Source organism: Odontomachus brunneus, unplaced genomic scaffold (assembly GCF_010583005.1).
Source record: "Odontomachus brunneus isolate Ranch 3 - 2012 unplaced genomic scaffold, Obru_v1 Obru_scaffold_018, whole genome shotgun sequence".
NCBI lineage: Eukaryota > Metazoa > Arthropoda > Insecta > Hymenoptera > Formicidae > Odontomachus > Odontomachus brunneus.
Window position 1 is genome coordinate 50200 of NW_022639468.1, and position 12546 is coordinate 62745.

Below are 12546 nucleotides of genomic sequence, written 5' to 3' on the forward strand. Positions count from 1 at the left end.
ATTGATCTCCATTGGAGCCTCGTAAAGCCGTGTCTCGCACGCAAATCGCTACTGTCAGTGAATAATAAATGCTATTTTTTTATGTGGTCATCCCGGTTATTCCATACGACTACTTTGTTCCACTCGTTTGGAATGCTTTCACTTCCGAATGATTGGCAAATCGCGCGTGAAAACACGCTCGTCGAGCGGAAGCTCGCAATTGTCAAACGGATGTGACTTAAACATACATGATGCTTCCGATTTTTTCTTTAATCGGGCTATGATCAAGAAACTTTCTGTTGTTAAAATAGTATCTAAAATGAAAGAGAAAACGAAAGGATTTACAAGGACTTACAAAGCAAATACTTAAAGAAATAATAACTAAAAAATAAAACATTTATTTAGTAGATACTTTAGTAGGCTACTAACATATTTACTGAAATCTATATTTTTTTACTTAAATAGAATAAACAACAACTCCATTGAATAAATTTTTTTTCTCAGTGCAGAAAGTGCAATTAAAAAATATTTTACTATAAAGAATTTTCAAGTTCGTTCAGTTCCTCATCGCATTCAGTTCCAATCTGAAAATTTTTTATAGTAAAATATTTCTTTAATTGCACTTTCTGCACTGAGGAAAAAATTTATTCGGTAGATATTGTGAACATATTTACTTATATTGATAGAAGATTTTCTTTGAATAAAAAATATACATTTTCTCAAAACTTCAATTTTTTCAGTTGTTTATTCAATTATATATATATATATATATATATATATATATATATATATATATATATATATATAATTTACTCATTCTTATCCATTAATAATTATTATTGCAGGTCAATTTATCAATTATTTTCAATGTAGATGGTAAAGTCAGTTCAATTTGAGTAATTTGCACAGCTCCTATGATTAGAGCGAAACCGGTTTTGCAACTGCCGGTAGACTGCCTCTGTTACTTTACTGTTAAGTAGATCTCTATTTGTAAAATTGTAAAAGTTTCTGAAACTTTTCGATATATAATATCTACATATGTGTAGATATTGAAGTCAAAACATTTAACTAGTCCTGATTTGCGCGATATAAGAGCGACTTGCTGTCGCCTCGAGAAATAAGAAATAGGATTAGAAATACAGTGGTCCAAACGACAAACTAGTTCAGCTTTTCTCGTACGTAACATTTCACTCGTTCTACTATTGCACACCTACACATTGTCATATACTGATATTTACGCGATTCCTTGATTATTAATGCACGATAGCGGACTAGACTTTCGTTACACATTACAAGACACAGTTTCTCCATCCGCAAAGATCTCGAGTGAGAGTCTACGCGCGGTTAGCGGACTATATGTGTTTGAATATTCCGAGCTCGTTCGAACGGTTGCAGGAAACTTTCGTAATTACCAATACATAGGCGCGTATAATAGCACCGATGGTAATTATCGTCGTGCGAGCGTCGTGTACCGAAGATTTCGTCGCGGATAAGAGCACCGTCTGTCGTGTTTATCATTTTATTGGCAAGTTTCATTCCTGGACAAGGTCTCACTGAGCAACGAAAGGTTTTCCAGTGCTGCTCCGGAATATTTACGCTTTGTGAGCAGCTAAAAGCATTATAGAACAATAAAGGTATCTCGTTACAATAAATATTTTATACAATCGCGATGTTTGATGTGGGAGGAAATTCTCCATGTAGAAATGTATCTATGAACATGTTGCACATGATTTATCTTTTCGAGATGGCAATTATTGACTCGTATTGTTCCTCATTGTAAACCTTTTGATTGTTATCAACGAGCTATAATTAATAAATAAATTGAATGGGTATATAACAAAAATCACAACACGTTCAGCGTGACGTACGCACCAACTTTATTTTGCTCTTATATAAACCGTACAATATTTACATGTTCTTTAGGGAGATTCGCAAGCACCCTCTAAAATCGTATTCACGAAAATGATGTAATCGCGAGCTAACCGCATTCGGAATGCGGATGTTTTTCACGAGTCCTCTGTCTCCTTTTCTTTCTCTGTTTCTCTGTCTGCTAAGTCGGCCACGGATCAATGAAGCCGCGAATTTACATATCTTTCGCCACTGCGCGCGTGATTAAAACGGGCGCGTGCGGAATCGATTAGCCGAGAAGTCGGGCGATATAACCGACGCGTAGAACGTATGCCTGCGTTTAAACAACCATGACCAAATAGCACGGAAACGAAAGCGTTGCGACACCTCCAGTGGTCGCTCTCTTTCCTCTTTCTCTCTATTGATTCACGCGATCTATTTATTCTCTTACTCGTAATTTACCGTATATTTACACGCAGCTTTATACATATCACTTGTTAAGGCTCCTGATCTCTCGTCGCGGAATTCTCGATTGATGACGTCAGAGACGAGAAAGTGCATGTCAAAAATTCTCATGAAATACGCTGAAATGAAAGAATATACCCATAAAGTGACTCTTGGGATCGATTAGACACATTCGTAAAATATTTTCTTTCGCGGAGACTCTGGAACTACTGATCAGGATACATATTTTATATGTAGCTTTCCTACGCTGCGCTATTGGATAACTAAACTCGCGGTATCAGGGTAAGGTGGCCACGTTGCTGCATTTTGTATTTGTATTTTGGTTATTACCAAACAAAATATACAATTAATCGTCATATACATAGAATCGTCGCAAGCAAGTCACAACAATCGGTTGTCTAAGAAGTTGTAACTTCGAAATTCTGAAATATGATATATCTAGCTCCGGCCTCCTCTGTTCCGCAAAAACTTTGAGCATACGTTTTCTTATTTCTAATGGGTCATGGGTCAAGTTGGTTATATCAAAGACACAGGAACCTCAAGTTATATCGAGATGCACGCGCAGCGCGGTAAATACTCCTGAACACGAATCGGTTTTACATCGAATGGGTGGAAACGCGATCGAAAACATTATAATAAATTAAATCGCCGCAACGGTATCAATAAATAACTTACCGGCCAGCAAAGCGCAACGTGTTTAATTATTTTATGGGGATCTAGCAGAAAGTAAGAGAGAGAGAGAGAGCGCGGACCCGCCTGTTCACCGGTTTCGTTTCATAAGCGGATATCTCCGCGCGCGCGCGCCCCCGCCAAGCGGATCGCTATTCATGTCTCCGGTCGCTTTGTTAGCTCTTCTAGCATCGCACTGTGTCGTAGCGGCGCTTTCCGCCAAGTACTAATTATACACAGCACGACGTTACCGCCACGCGAAGGCGCGAGTAGTACCCGTAATGCACCGTAAAATACGACTTGTACTTTCGTGGACTCCATTACGCAGGTAACGGACGTGCTTGTTACCGTTGTGCGAGATTATCGCGGCGTTAGGTATCCAGATTAAGCGGCATAATATCATTTTCAATATGCAGCCGGAACTTGCAGTCGCCACTATTAATCCCGTTGATATCAGGTTGTCTCTGGAATGCACTACTTGCAGTCTTTTGCCGTGGAGATAAATAAAAACACGAATTTCTCGTTTCTCGCGCCGTTTCTCGTTCTATAGAACTCTCGCCGTTCATATCAATTTTGTACACTACTCGCTACGCTATAGGAACCAATTTCCAAAAGAATATTTCCCCACAATCGTATACTGACCCTCGGAATTTTTAATTCACATCGCGTCAATCGTTTCTTTCCTTGCTCTGTGTTCCGCGAACTTGCCGTCGTTTTGTCCAATAAAATTCACGGAAGGTAAACGTATCATCATACAATTTCAATTGTAAGAAGAACCTATTGTATGCAGAAACCACTTTAGACGTAATGGCTTGTTCTTACGTCGATAGCCATATATCTAATGCTGATCTGTAATACGCTCATTGTAAGTTCAAGTTTACAAGCCGTGACATCCGAAACTTTGACCCTCATTTCCTTCGTGCTGCCATCTTTTTGTCACTTCTTAGTTGTCGATGTTTAGTAGTAGAAGTAGGTGATATAACCTGCAACAAAAAGAGGTTCGCACTTTAAATTGCTTTAAATATTTTCTCACCATACGGTGATCAGAGAATATAATAACGTCAGACGAATATAAAACCAGAAAATTTAACGACGAATTTTTTCGTAAATTCTTCTCTGACAAGATTTGTCATGATGACAATGAATATTTCATGAATCATTCTTAATCATCATTAATATAAATTTATAGCGCGTGTACCAAGAGGGAGAGAGAGAAAGGGAGAGGGGATGTTAGAACTATTCCTGCTCGTTCATCTTTCATTTCACTCTCGAGAGCGCGGGCGAACCAAGCAAGGAAGATTAACTCCCGCTTTTCCAGCCGCCTGCATTTCCGCTGAATCGAATGCTTACACCGACGGATTCCGGCAGATTCTTCATCATCGGATCGTGATAAGATCGCTTTCAAACTTTCTCGATTTCCCTCGCACGACCAAATTTTGGTCCCTCTCTCCCTGTCTGCCTCTCTTCCTCCCTTATTTTTCTCGCGTTACCCCTTTCCGACGAAAATCTCCTCGCGTAACTCGCATTTGCCGCCAGGAATTCTCACCAGCGCGAGATTCGTCCGCACAAAATGTCTCGTCTGATTTTCATCTACGATTGCCGCCAAAAGTCCCATTCGAAGCGCTAATATTCGGAACACCTGAACGTCGGTAATGAGTAGCGAGGGTGATACCACTTCAAAGCTGCTAATTACAAGACCCTCGTCACCTTGTCTTGCCCACCACGCGACGACACTGACCTCATCCCTCCCGTATCTCCGCCCTTTGATTAGTAAGTACTCGCTTTTCCGGTCCCTCACTACACGCTCGCTCTCATGAGACGTGCGTGCGAGCGTCAGTGCGAGGTCGTACGTGGCGTCGATAATAAAGCCGACCGCGAAACGAACGGGGGATCCGAATGGAAGCCATTAGGGGCCGAAAGGATTTTGCCCGCCCTGATTACAGTCAATTTAAACGCGAGGACGTCCCGACAATGAACGGCGACGTTCCGAAATAATCGTCGGCAAACGACGACGACGAACAAGCCTGGCTTGAAATTGGCCGGAGAGATCGAAGCGTATATTTTGCGATATTTCGCAATCGCGCCGCGTTTTTCCCGCTTTCGGCGCACCACGGGCCCGGGTGATATCACTTCAAAATTATATTTACTGAGTTACGTTAGTCGCGTGCGCATGATTCATAGCTTTCACTCGCTTATTAGGTTTTATTACAGTACTCGTTGAAAGATATGTTGAGATACTCGTTATGAAAACCGTGAAAAATCGTCGTTAAGCAAGGACTATAATTGACGACAAAGTGCAGCGTACGAATGAATTGCACGTTGAAGTGGGCAATATGTCTCGTCGCCGGAGTCCTGTCGATACAACCCGCGGTCGATTAGCCAAGTGTACCGGAACGTAACTTTTATATCTCGAATCACATTGTAAAACTTTTTCGCGGTTGCGCGAGACGCCTCCTCGTCCTCCGAGCGCTAAATTAATGTCCCATGAAAAAGTATTTAACGGAGATATCGTTAAGTTACGAGTTCGTTCCGCGGGGAATACCGACGAAACGAGAGTTTCGGGGAGAATTCGTTTTTCGCGCCCTCCTTTCAACCCCGAGATAAATTCCCGTCAAGGACGCCCGGAGGGGTCACCGGTTTTTGCGTGTCGCGTAATTAAATGCGGATCGTCGGGTTTAATGACTATTAAGGGGAACGAATGGCCGTTTAACCTAGAATGTTACCAGCTTTAGGTTTAGCCGCGCGAAATTTACGACGCCTTGTTATCGGGCGCGAGATACGATCGTTTTTAATGGGCGAACACGGAAGGCCGCTCTTATTTAGAAATAAGAACCATCGCGCGGGCGTTACTCATCGAACGGAAATTGCTCTCTCGCGAGTTGCATCAATGTTGCCGGCTCCTTTTCAGCTTTATCCAGCGATTTTGCTCAGTGAACGCGAAGCGCTCGCCTCCAGCGGCTGAGAGGCTTTATTTCCTGCCACATAATTAAATTATACTTTGCGCTCGTTATCCGCTAACGGGCGGATTAATCTTCAAAATTGTCCCGATAAAATAGCGGACACCTTAGCTACAATCTCGGGTCCCGCTTTCGGGCTTGCCTTCCTTGCGCTCCCCGCCGCCCTTAACGCGTTGCGACGTTAATCACGCCGGTTGCCGGCGAGATTTACGTTCTCTCTTGCGCCGTGCGCATTAACGAGTGCAAAACGTTGTAAAGCGTGAGGTGCACAGGCTCTCCCTCGATATCCGCCGCGTGTTCCTAGGGAGAATTTATGCGCCCGCCATTTACATCTTTTGCGTTGTACGCGAGTTTTAATATCGTCAGCGTATCGCTTCTCATTAATTTTTACAGAACCATACGGAATATTCGATAAATCGCGATATACGAGGTGAGTCCTTTCTGCAAAGAAGTCAAATTGTCGAATTTTTTAGATTGGGATAATTTGGAAATTGAATTTTTTGGATTGGGATAATTTGGAAATTAAATGTGCTTTGTGCCCATCAGTTTGTGACACAAAGTTTGGCTTAAACAAATTATTAAGAATGTTTCGTTTATTTTTCGCTAGTCTTTTTTCCTATTTTACAACTTTCTCAGTGTTCCATGTAAAAATGATATATACACTGAGAAAAAAGTACTTGAAGATTTATTTATGGGATACAGGGAAAAAGAATTCCAGTTTGGTATTCCAGTGTAACTGAACGGGGGCCAGATGCAAAACTCCCTGTCGAGGAATAATATTTTTGTTACCGTGACCGAAAACTTTCTTCCGAACGTTTAGTTGCGCTAAAACTCGGTTGAGATAACTGAGAATAATTGGCAGAAATCTCCTACAGGAATCTTTTTTGTTCTTACAACCGAGTTTTTCATCTAAGATTCTCAGGAAACAGAAAATTCAGCTACAACTAACCGTTAGCTACAGCTAACGGAGCTGTTTTTGTTTTTTATGTATAAAGTTTATCTTTATGAAATAAAGTTTATTTCTGCGAATAAGCTTCATATCCCACAAATGAAGAATGCAACCAAGCCCAATGTCTATGGACATTTCACCTGGTTTTGGAGTCCTCGATAGTGACAAAATTTTTTTACATACGATTAAAGTACATTTCGATTCCAAATATGTAACTCTCTAATCTCTTACTGTTCTGTACTGGAAGTTTCCGCTATTTCGACCTGCTATGTGCTATCGGATAATTAATTATCGTCAGTCACTAATCAGTCAAGATTTCATTGATAAATTCTATATCAGCGTTGTTTGACGACAAACAGTAATTTTGCAGCGCATGTCATACGCAGTTGAGTTAGCTGCCACTGCCAGCTGATACTGGTCTTTGTTTGCATGGCACCATCTGTTGAAATCGAAACTCTTTCAGGCCATTTTTCTCGAGAACGATAAGAGGCTCAGATCAGAGAATTATATATTTGGAATCGATTCAATACGTGAGCTTTAGTTGTATGCAAAAATACTGTCATTGTCGGGCCCCAAAATTAGGCGGAACTTGACCACCCTCTTTTCAAATATTTTTTCTCTGTATAGTAATTTATGAGATAGTATCACATAGAAAAAATGATACATGATTCTTCCCTGAATTGGGCAATTATTTGTCAGGGAAACATATGTCGGTTTCTGGGAACAAAGCTTTATTGCGTAGAGAGCTGATTATATCAGTGCGTTCACGCATGACATGTGCGCGGTTACGCTCCCTCTGCGTTTCTTGCGCTGAATTTCTCAGACGCGCAGTAGATTGCCTAATTCCGAAGTTCGTGCTCCTTCCGTCGACCGATGGTTATGAGCGCGAGTGACCATCTGACATTCTCGAGGGGCATCGCGATCAGAAACACCTGTTAACAAATACGCGGCCAAAATCGCGCATGCCGCTGCCGTTCTTTTCTCGGTGTCGCAACACCTGCCGTATTTTTACGGTCACGGTTATTACAGTATCGAATTTAGTTTCTCCAATCGAGAGTGTTCTCGCTACTCAATAGGTGCGCGGAATTTTTCAACGATGTGGCATATACATCTTACATAATTTCTCCAATTGAAAAGGTATCTACTTTACACGTGCCATATATCGATCATGTATCTGTCGACTTTCGCCTGCGCTGAGAAAAGAACACCATAGTTGGACTCGAAAGGATCAGCGAATCAGGAAATAAACAGTGCGAAAAGTGAAAAAAATAGAAAAAAGAAGAAAGTTCGGCGCGTTTATGACAATGCAAATGCGTCTCCAATGAATGAATTAATGTCTGAATGCACATCTCCATCGCGTTATTTGATATTGTAATTTCATTTTTGCTTCTGCTCACGACTGCTCAGATGCACGACAGGAGACACGACTCGCGCGTCTGAAAAAATCGATTGAACTTGACCGTGCGTGACCGGCGCGTTTACCGATGCTGTTAGAGACAGGACGAAACGATCGTTGATTCTCGTTATTCCGTCTTTGTCTCTCCAGCGGTAGCTGTAACGCGTCGTCCAACCAAAAAGGCAACCTTGTCGCCGACGACCTCGTAACACCTGTTACGCGCAGTGGAGTAACTTAAGTAAGGTTACGCGTAAACGAGTTTCAGCCACGAGATAGCGTCACGACGCGAAATCGCTTTCACTGACCCGTCGCGGATGTTGGTGCGTGTTCCAAGGCTGAAGAGAATCCTCCGTGCGAGAAAACCGGTATCCAGCTGCGTGGTTTCGCGGAAGAAGGAAGTACAAGGTGCTACTGCGCGCGCCTTTTCTCTCGCACTAATTTGTTCTTCTCCTCTTTTTCTCCTTCTTCTCTCTCTCTTTCTCTCTCTCTCTCTCTCTCTCTCTCTCTCTCTCTCTCGACCATTACGTTTCGTTATGCTTCTTGATGAGTCTATTTCGATAACGGTCGAGTGCGCACAAGTGCAAAGGACGACGCGAGAAATGAAAGCCGAGCGCGCACTTAAATTACCGGAAGAAACGTCATCTTCTATCTCGTCGCGGAAATCGGAGATGCGTTTGCGCAAGGACACCCGGCTCCATGCCTTGGTCTCGCGATATTTTTGGCTCGATTTCTAAATATAGAACCCGCGGTCGGCCCGAGTGCGACCGGGCGGCGACGGGTAAGCGGCTCGTTGGATAGCGCGCTGACAAGGTTAATAAGATAACGATCCAGCGAAAGTCTCCATTATCGAGAAAAAAAGAGAAGAAAATGGTTCATGCTTACCGCTCTGTAATTACGGGCGCAAACGGAGGAAAACATTTATTGAACATTCGCTGCTACATTTACAGAGTCCAATTACGACCATATCTTGGTAGACATTAAGCACACTTTTTTTTTTCTGTAAACTTACCTGCGGTCCGTGATATCGTTTTGCTTATCTGCTAGTGCATTTCTGTCACGATGCATGCTACGGTGCACGTTTTACCGGTGGCTAAAGTGAACCCCGCGTACCACCACTGCATTAGTCAGCTACGTCGCGGTTTACGATCTCGAGATCGATCCGCACGGGAGTGGATTCGTGAATGGGTAGCGACCAGAGCGAGAACGTCGGAGGAGTTAAAGGCTTGGCATGCTCGCGGATATTAAGCAATTACGGCCGCACACCGCAATGCCGTGCCGTTCGTTTTCTCGAAGGTGTAATGAGAGGTGCCGCGATTGTCGTCCTCGACGCGGCCGCGTCAACGACGAGATACCATTTAACACGATCGCAAAACGACGTACCTGCTGCTGTGATTCGAGGATCGAACGTTGGGGAAGTAACGGATTCGACCTTCGCGCGAAGGCAAAGGCCTAATGGGGAGAAAATGTTGTAAACCTTTTGCGGTTTGCCAATCTGACGCGATATTCGCGCGACCACACGGTCGGTTGGGACAGTTTTATCTTTCTTTTTTTGTTGTTTCTTTCGTAAAGCCGATTTCCGTTACATAACACGAGGGAGGAGAGGTGAACATTCGTACAACGTTTGTGCGCGTACGTCGGATTTGCGACGCTTATACTCTTGCTAGTTTTATTAATTTACAGCGTATTCGTATATTATCGTAACACCCTTAGCAACTACACACGGAGTGCTCGAACAGTCACGCGGCGATTCATCGACGAGAAATCATCGTGCCGCATCTCGCTGTGATCCATCGCACAAACAACGTCGTACTTGCGCGGCTTGACATTGCATCGCGCGTTGCACTGTGGTTGGCGCGTTAACACTTTGAGACCGGCGACAAGCAGCAGTGCCGTGCTGTATTCAAATCGCCAACGAGCCAATTAGGTTGCTACAATTAGGATTGCGCGATTTTCTCCCCTGTCACACAATCCGAACAATCTACCTAAGACTCCTCGCGTGAGACACAGACGAATTTTCGTCGGGCAACATCAGAGCCGGGCCGAAAGTGTTAACGTGCGCGTCAGCCTCGCGTGACTTCTCGAGCAACTCATAGAACAATAAACGTTAACTAATTATTGTAATGTCGCGCATGCACGCACAATTAGAGTCCGAGGTGCTAGAATGAGGAAGGATGAACGCGTGTCATCGACGATGTTATTGTCAACATAATAAATAGTGCTTATACATAAGTCAAGTGCTCAAATGGAGGACGTGGGGGAATGGCAGGATAAAGGGGGCGGGGGAGGGGGGCAGGGAAGGGAGGGTGAACGAGGTATCGCGTGATCACGAGTGTGCAATTATTTTTGCCTAAATGCGCCTAAGTATCTCCCTTTCCATTTCTGTATCTATATATATATATATATATATCCCTTTTTCGCATTCTGTGATCCTTTCGCGCGGTTTCGGCGGCTCTTTGGGCTACCTCGCATGCAGAGGCCGGTCACGTGAGAAGGCTCGTCGACTCGTGCATTCCACCACCGATCCCTTTCAACAATTCCCTTTGTTTTTTGTTTTTTTTTTTTTTCGTGCGATGCGCTTTTCTCTCTTTCTCTGTTTCAGGTGCATCGTGATTTGTTTCGAGTCTCAGAACCTGCCCAAATTACCTGCGCTGGGTGGCACGAATCCGTATCCGCTCGCGCCCACGACGACGCCGCTGGTGTCAGCCGAGTTGGGTGGTGGTCCAGGTGGAAATAATACCGGACCTGTGCGGAAGGAATACCCATGCGTTAAACACAATCGCTCTTGCAGTTCTGAAAGCCGCGTATCGCATTGCTCTCGCGGCTCTGAAAGCCCCGCGTATCATTCTCACAATTGTACGTCGCGGTAAAAAAAAAATGCAAATTCTATCTCATTTTGTGCTTTTTTTCTTTTGGCAAATATAGCCGAAGCCCCGGGGCGGTACTCTGAGGCGCGCAAGAGGAAAAATACGCGAAACTCTTGGTATAATTTCCGTTGCGAAGTCTCGACCATTGTTCCGACGATACCATCGATCAATGACTCGTAATCGAATATTATAGTACAATGGCACTCTCGTTTCAAACGTTCGCCGCCGGCGAGCTTGATAATCGACGGAGATATCGAGTGGCACTTAATACAGTAGACATCCGTACATGGGAACCATTCGATTCTTATCGATATTGTTCAAGGAAATTCGATTGAGAGTCGATTGAGCGCGTGGATCGATTATGAAGATCAGTAGCTTTCACGGTCATTGGCAACGCAATGGTGCGATTAATGATATGGTAAAGTAAACAGTATCATCAGCGCATTAGAAGTCATTTCGGGGAATTTTGCTAAAGTCCAGCTACGCGTCCGCACTGAAATTATCCGATAAAAAATTAACGAACGAACATCTCCAATCAAAATATCGATGAATTTTCGTATCCGATCAGTAAACAATGAAAAATATCGGTTCATAATTTTTTGATCGATTTATCTGATAAAATGTCATTACGATCGGAAGTATCCGATTAAATTTAATTAGATATCCTAATCGGATATAAAAATTTATCGGTATTTTGATCGGAAATATTTGTTAATTTTTTATCGGATAATTTCTCTCAGTGCAATGCGTAAATGCCACTTTTACAAGTATTCCATCATTTTTTACGTCAACTTCGAAGTTGACAAAGACACTCTTTCTATAGAGTGAATGAATAACTAGGAGAGCTACCTTGAATATCTTCGAAGCAAGAAACAAAGGTGATTTTTCGAGATTTTCGAAGCTATTCTACTTAGCCCCAGTTCCACAACATTCGGTTAACTTAACTGATCGATTGTCAATTTGACAATGATTGGTTATTTCTGGTCAATTCTGCTTAACAACAAATGTGATTGATCAATTCCAATGGAATAACCAGTTGGTTAACCGGGAGTTGTCAAACTGGCCCTTAGAAGACAAGCTTCTTATGAAATTTTGAAGATCTTACTAACTTTTTGTAGTTATGCTTTTTGTGGTTATGCTTTTTGTTTCGAAGATATTTAAAATGGCAATAATAATTGGCTCATCTTGCATACACAATCGATTATAATCTTTGCAGTACATCGAGAGACGTGCTGGCAGCATCGTCAGTTATCACTGACTGTCACGACGACACTTTAATTCTTTACTGTACATTTTCTTACTCCTTTAACATTTCCAGGAAATTCACGCGAACTGCTGTCATTATTCTAACGGATAATGCTATGGGAAGAATAACTTCAGAAGTGGCTTTAAAGAAACAGCTTCATCTGACAACGTCCT

At 42.8% G+C, this 12546-nt stretch overlaps 1 protein-coding gene across 1 annotated transcript in view; it reads right to left on the minus strand.

The window, feature by feature from the left end:
* Window positions 1–1839: 1839 nt before the first annotated feature.
* The window catches only part of LOC116841820, a 31442-nt gene continuing 20735 nt past the window's right edge, over window positions 1840–12546 (minus strand). Inside the window, exons 3-4 of the mRNA XM_032810216.1 lie at window positions 10907–11005; window positions 1840–3944 (exon numbers count right to left, since the gene is read on the minus strand). Of these exons, the coding sequence (XP_032666107.1) occupies window positions 3919–3944; window positions 10907–11005 (125 nt within the window). The 3' untranslated portion in view covers window positions 1840–3918. The remainder of the gene's footprint in view (window positions 3945–10906; window positions 11006–12546) is intronic.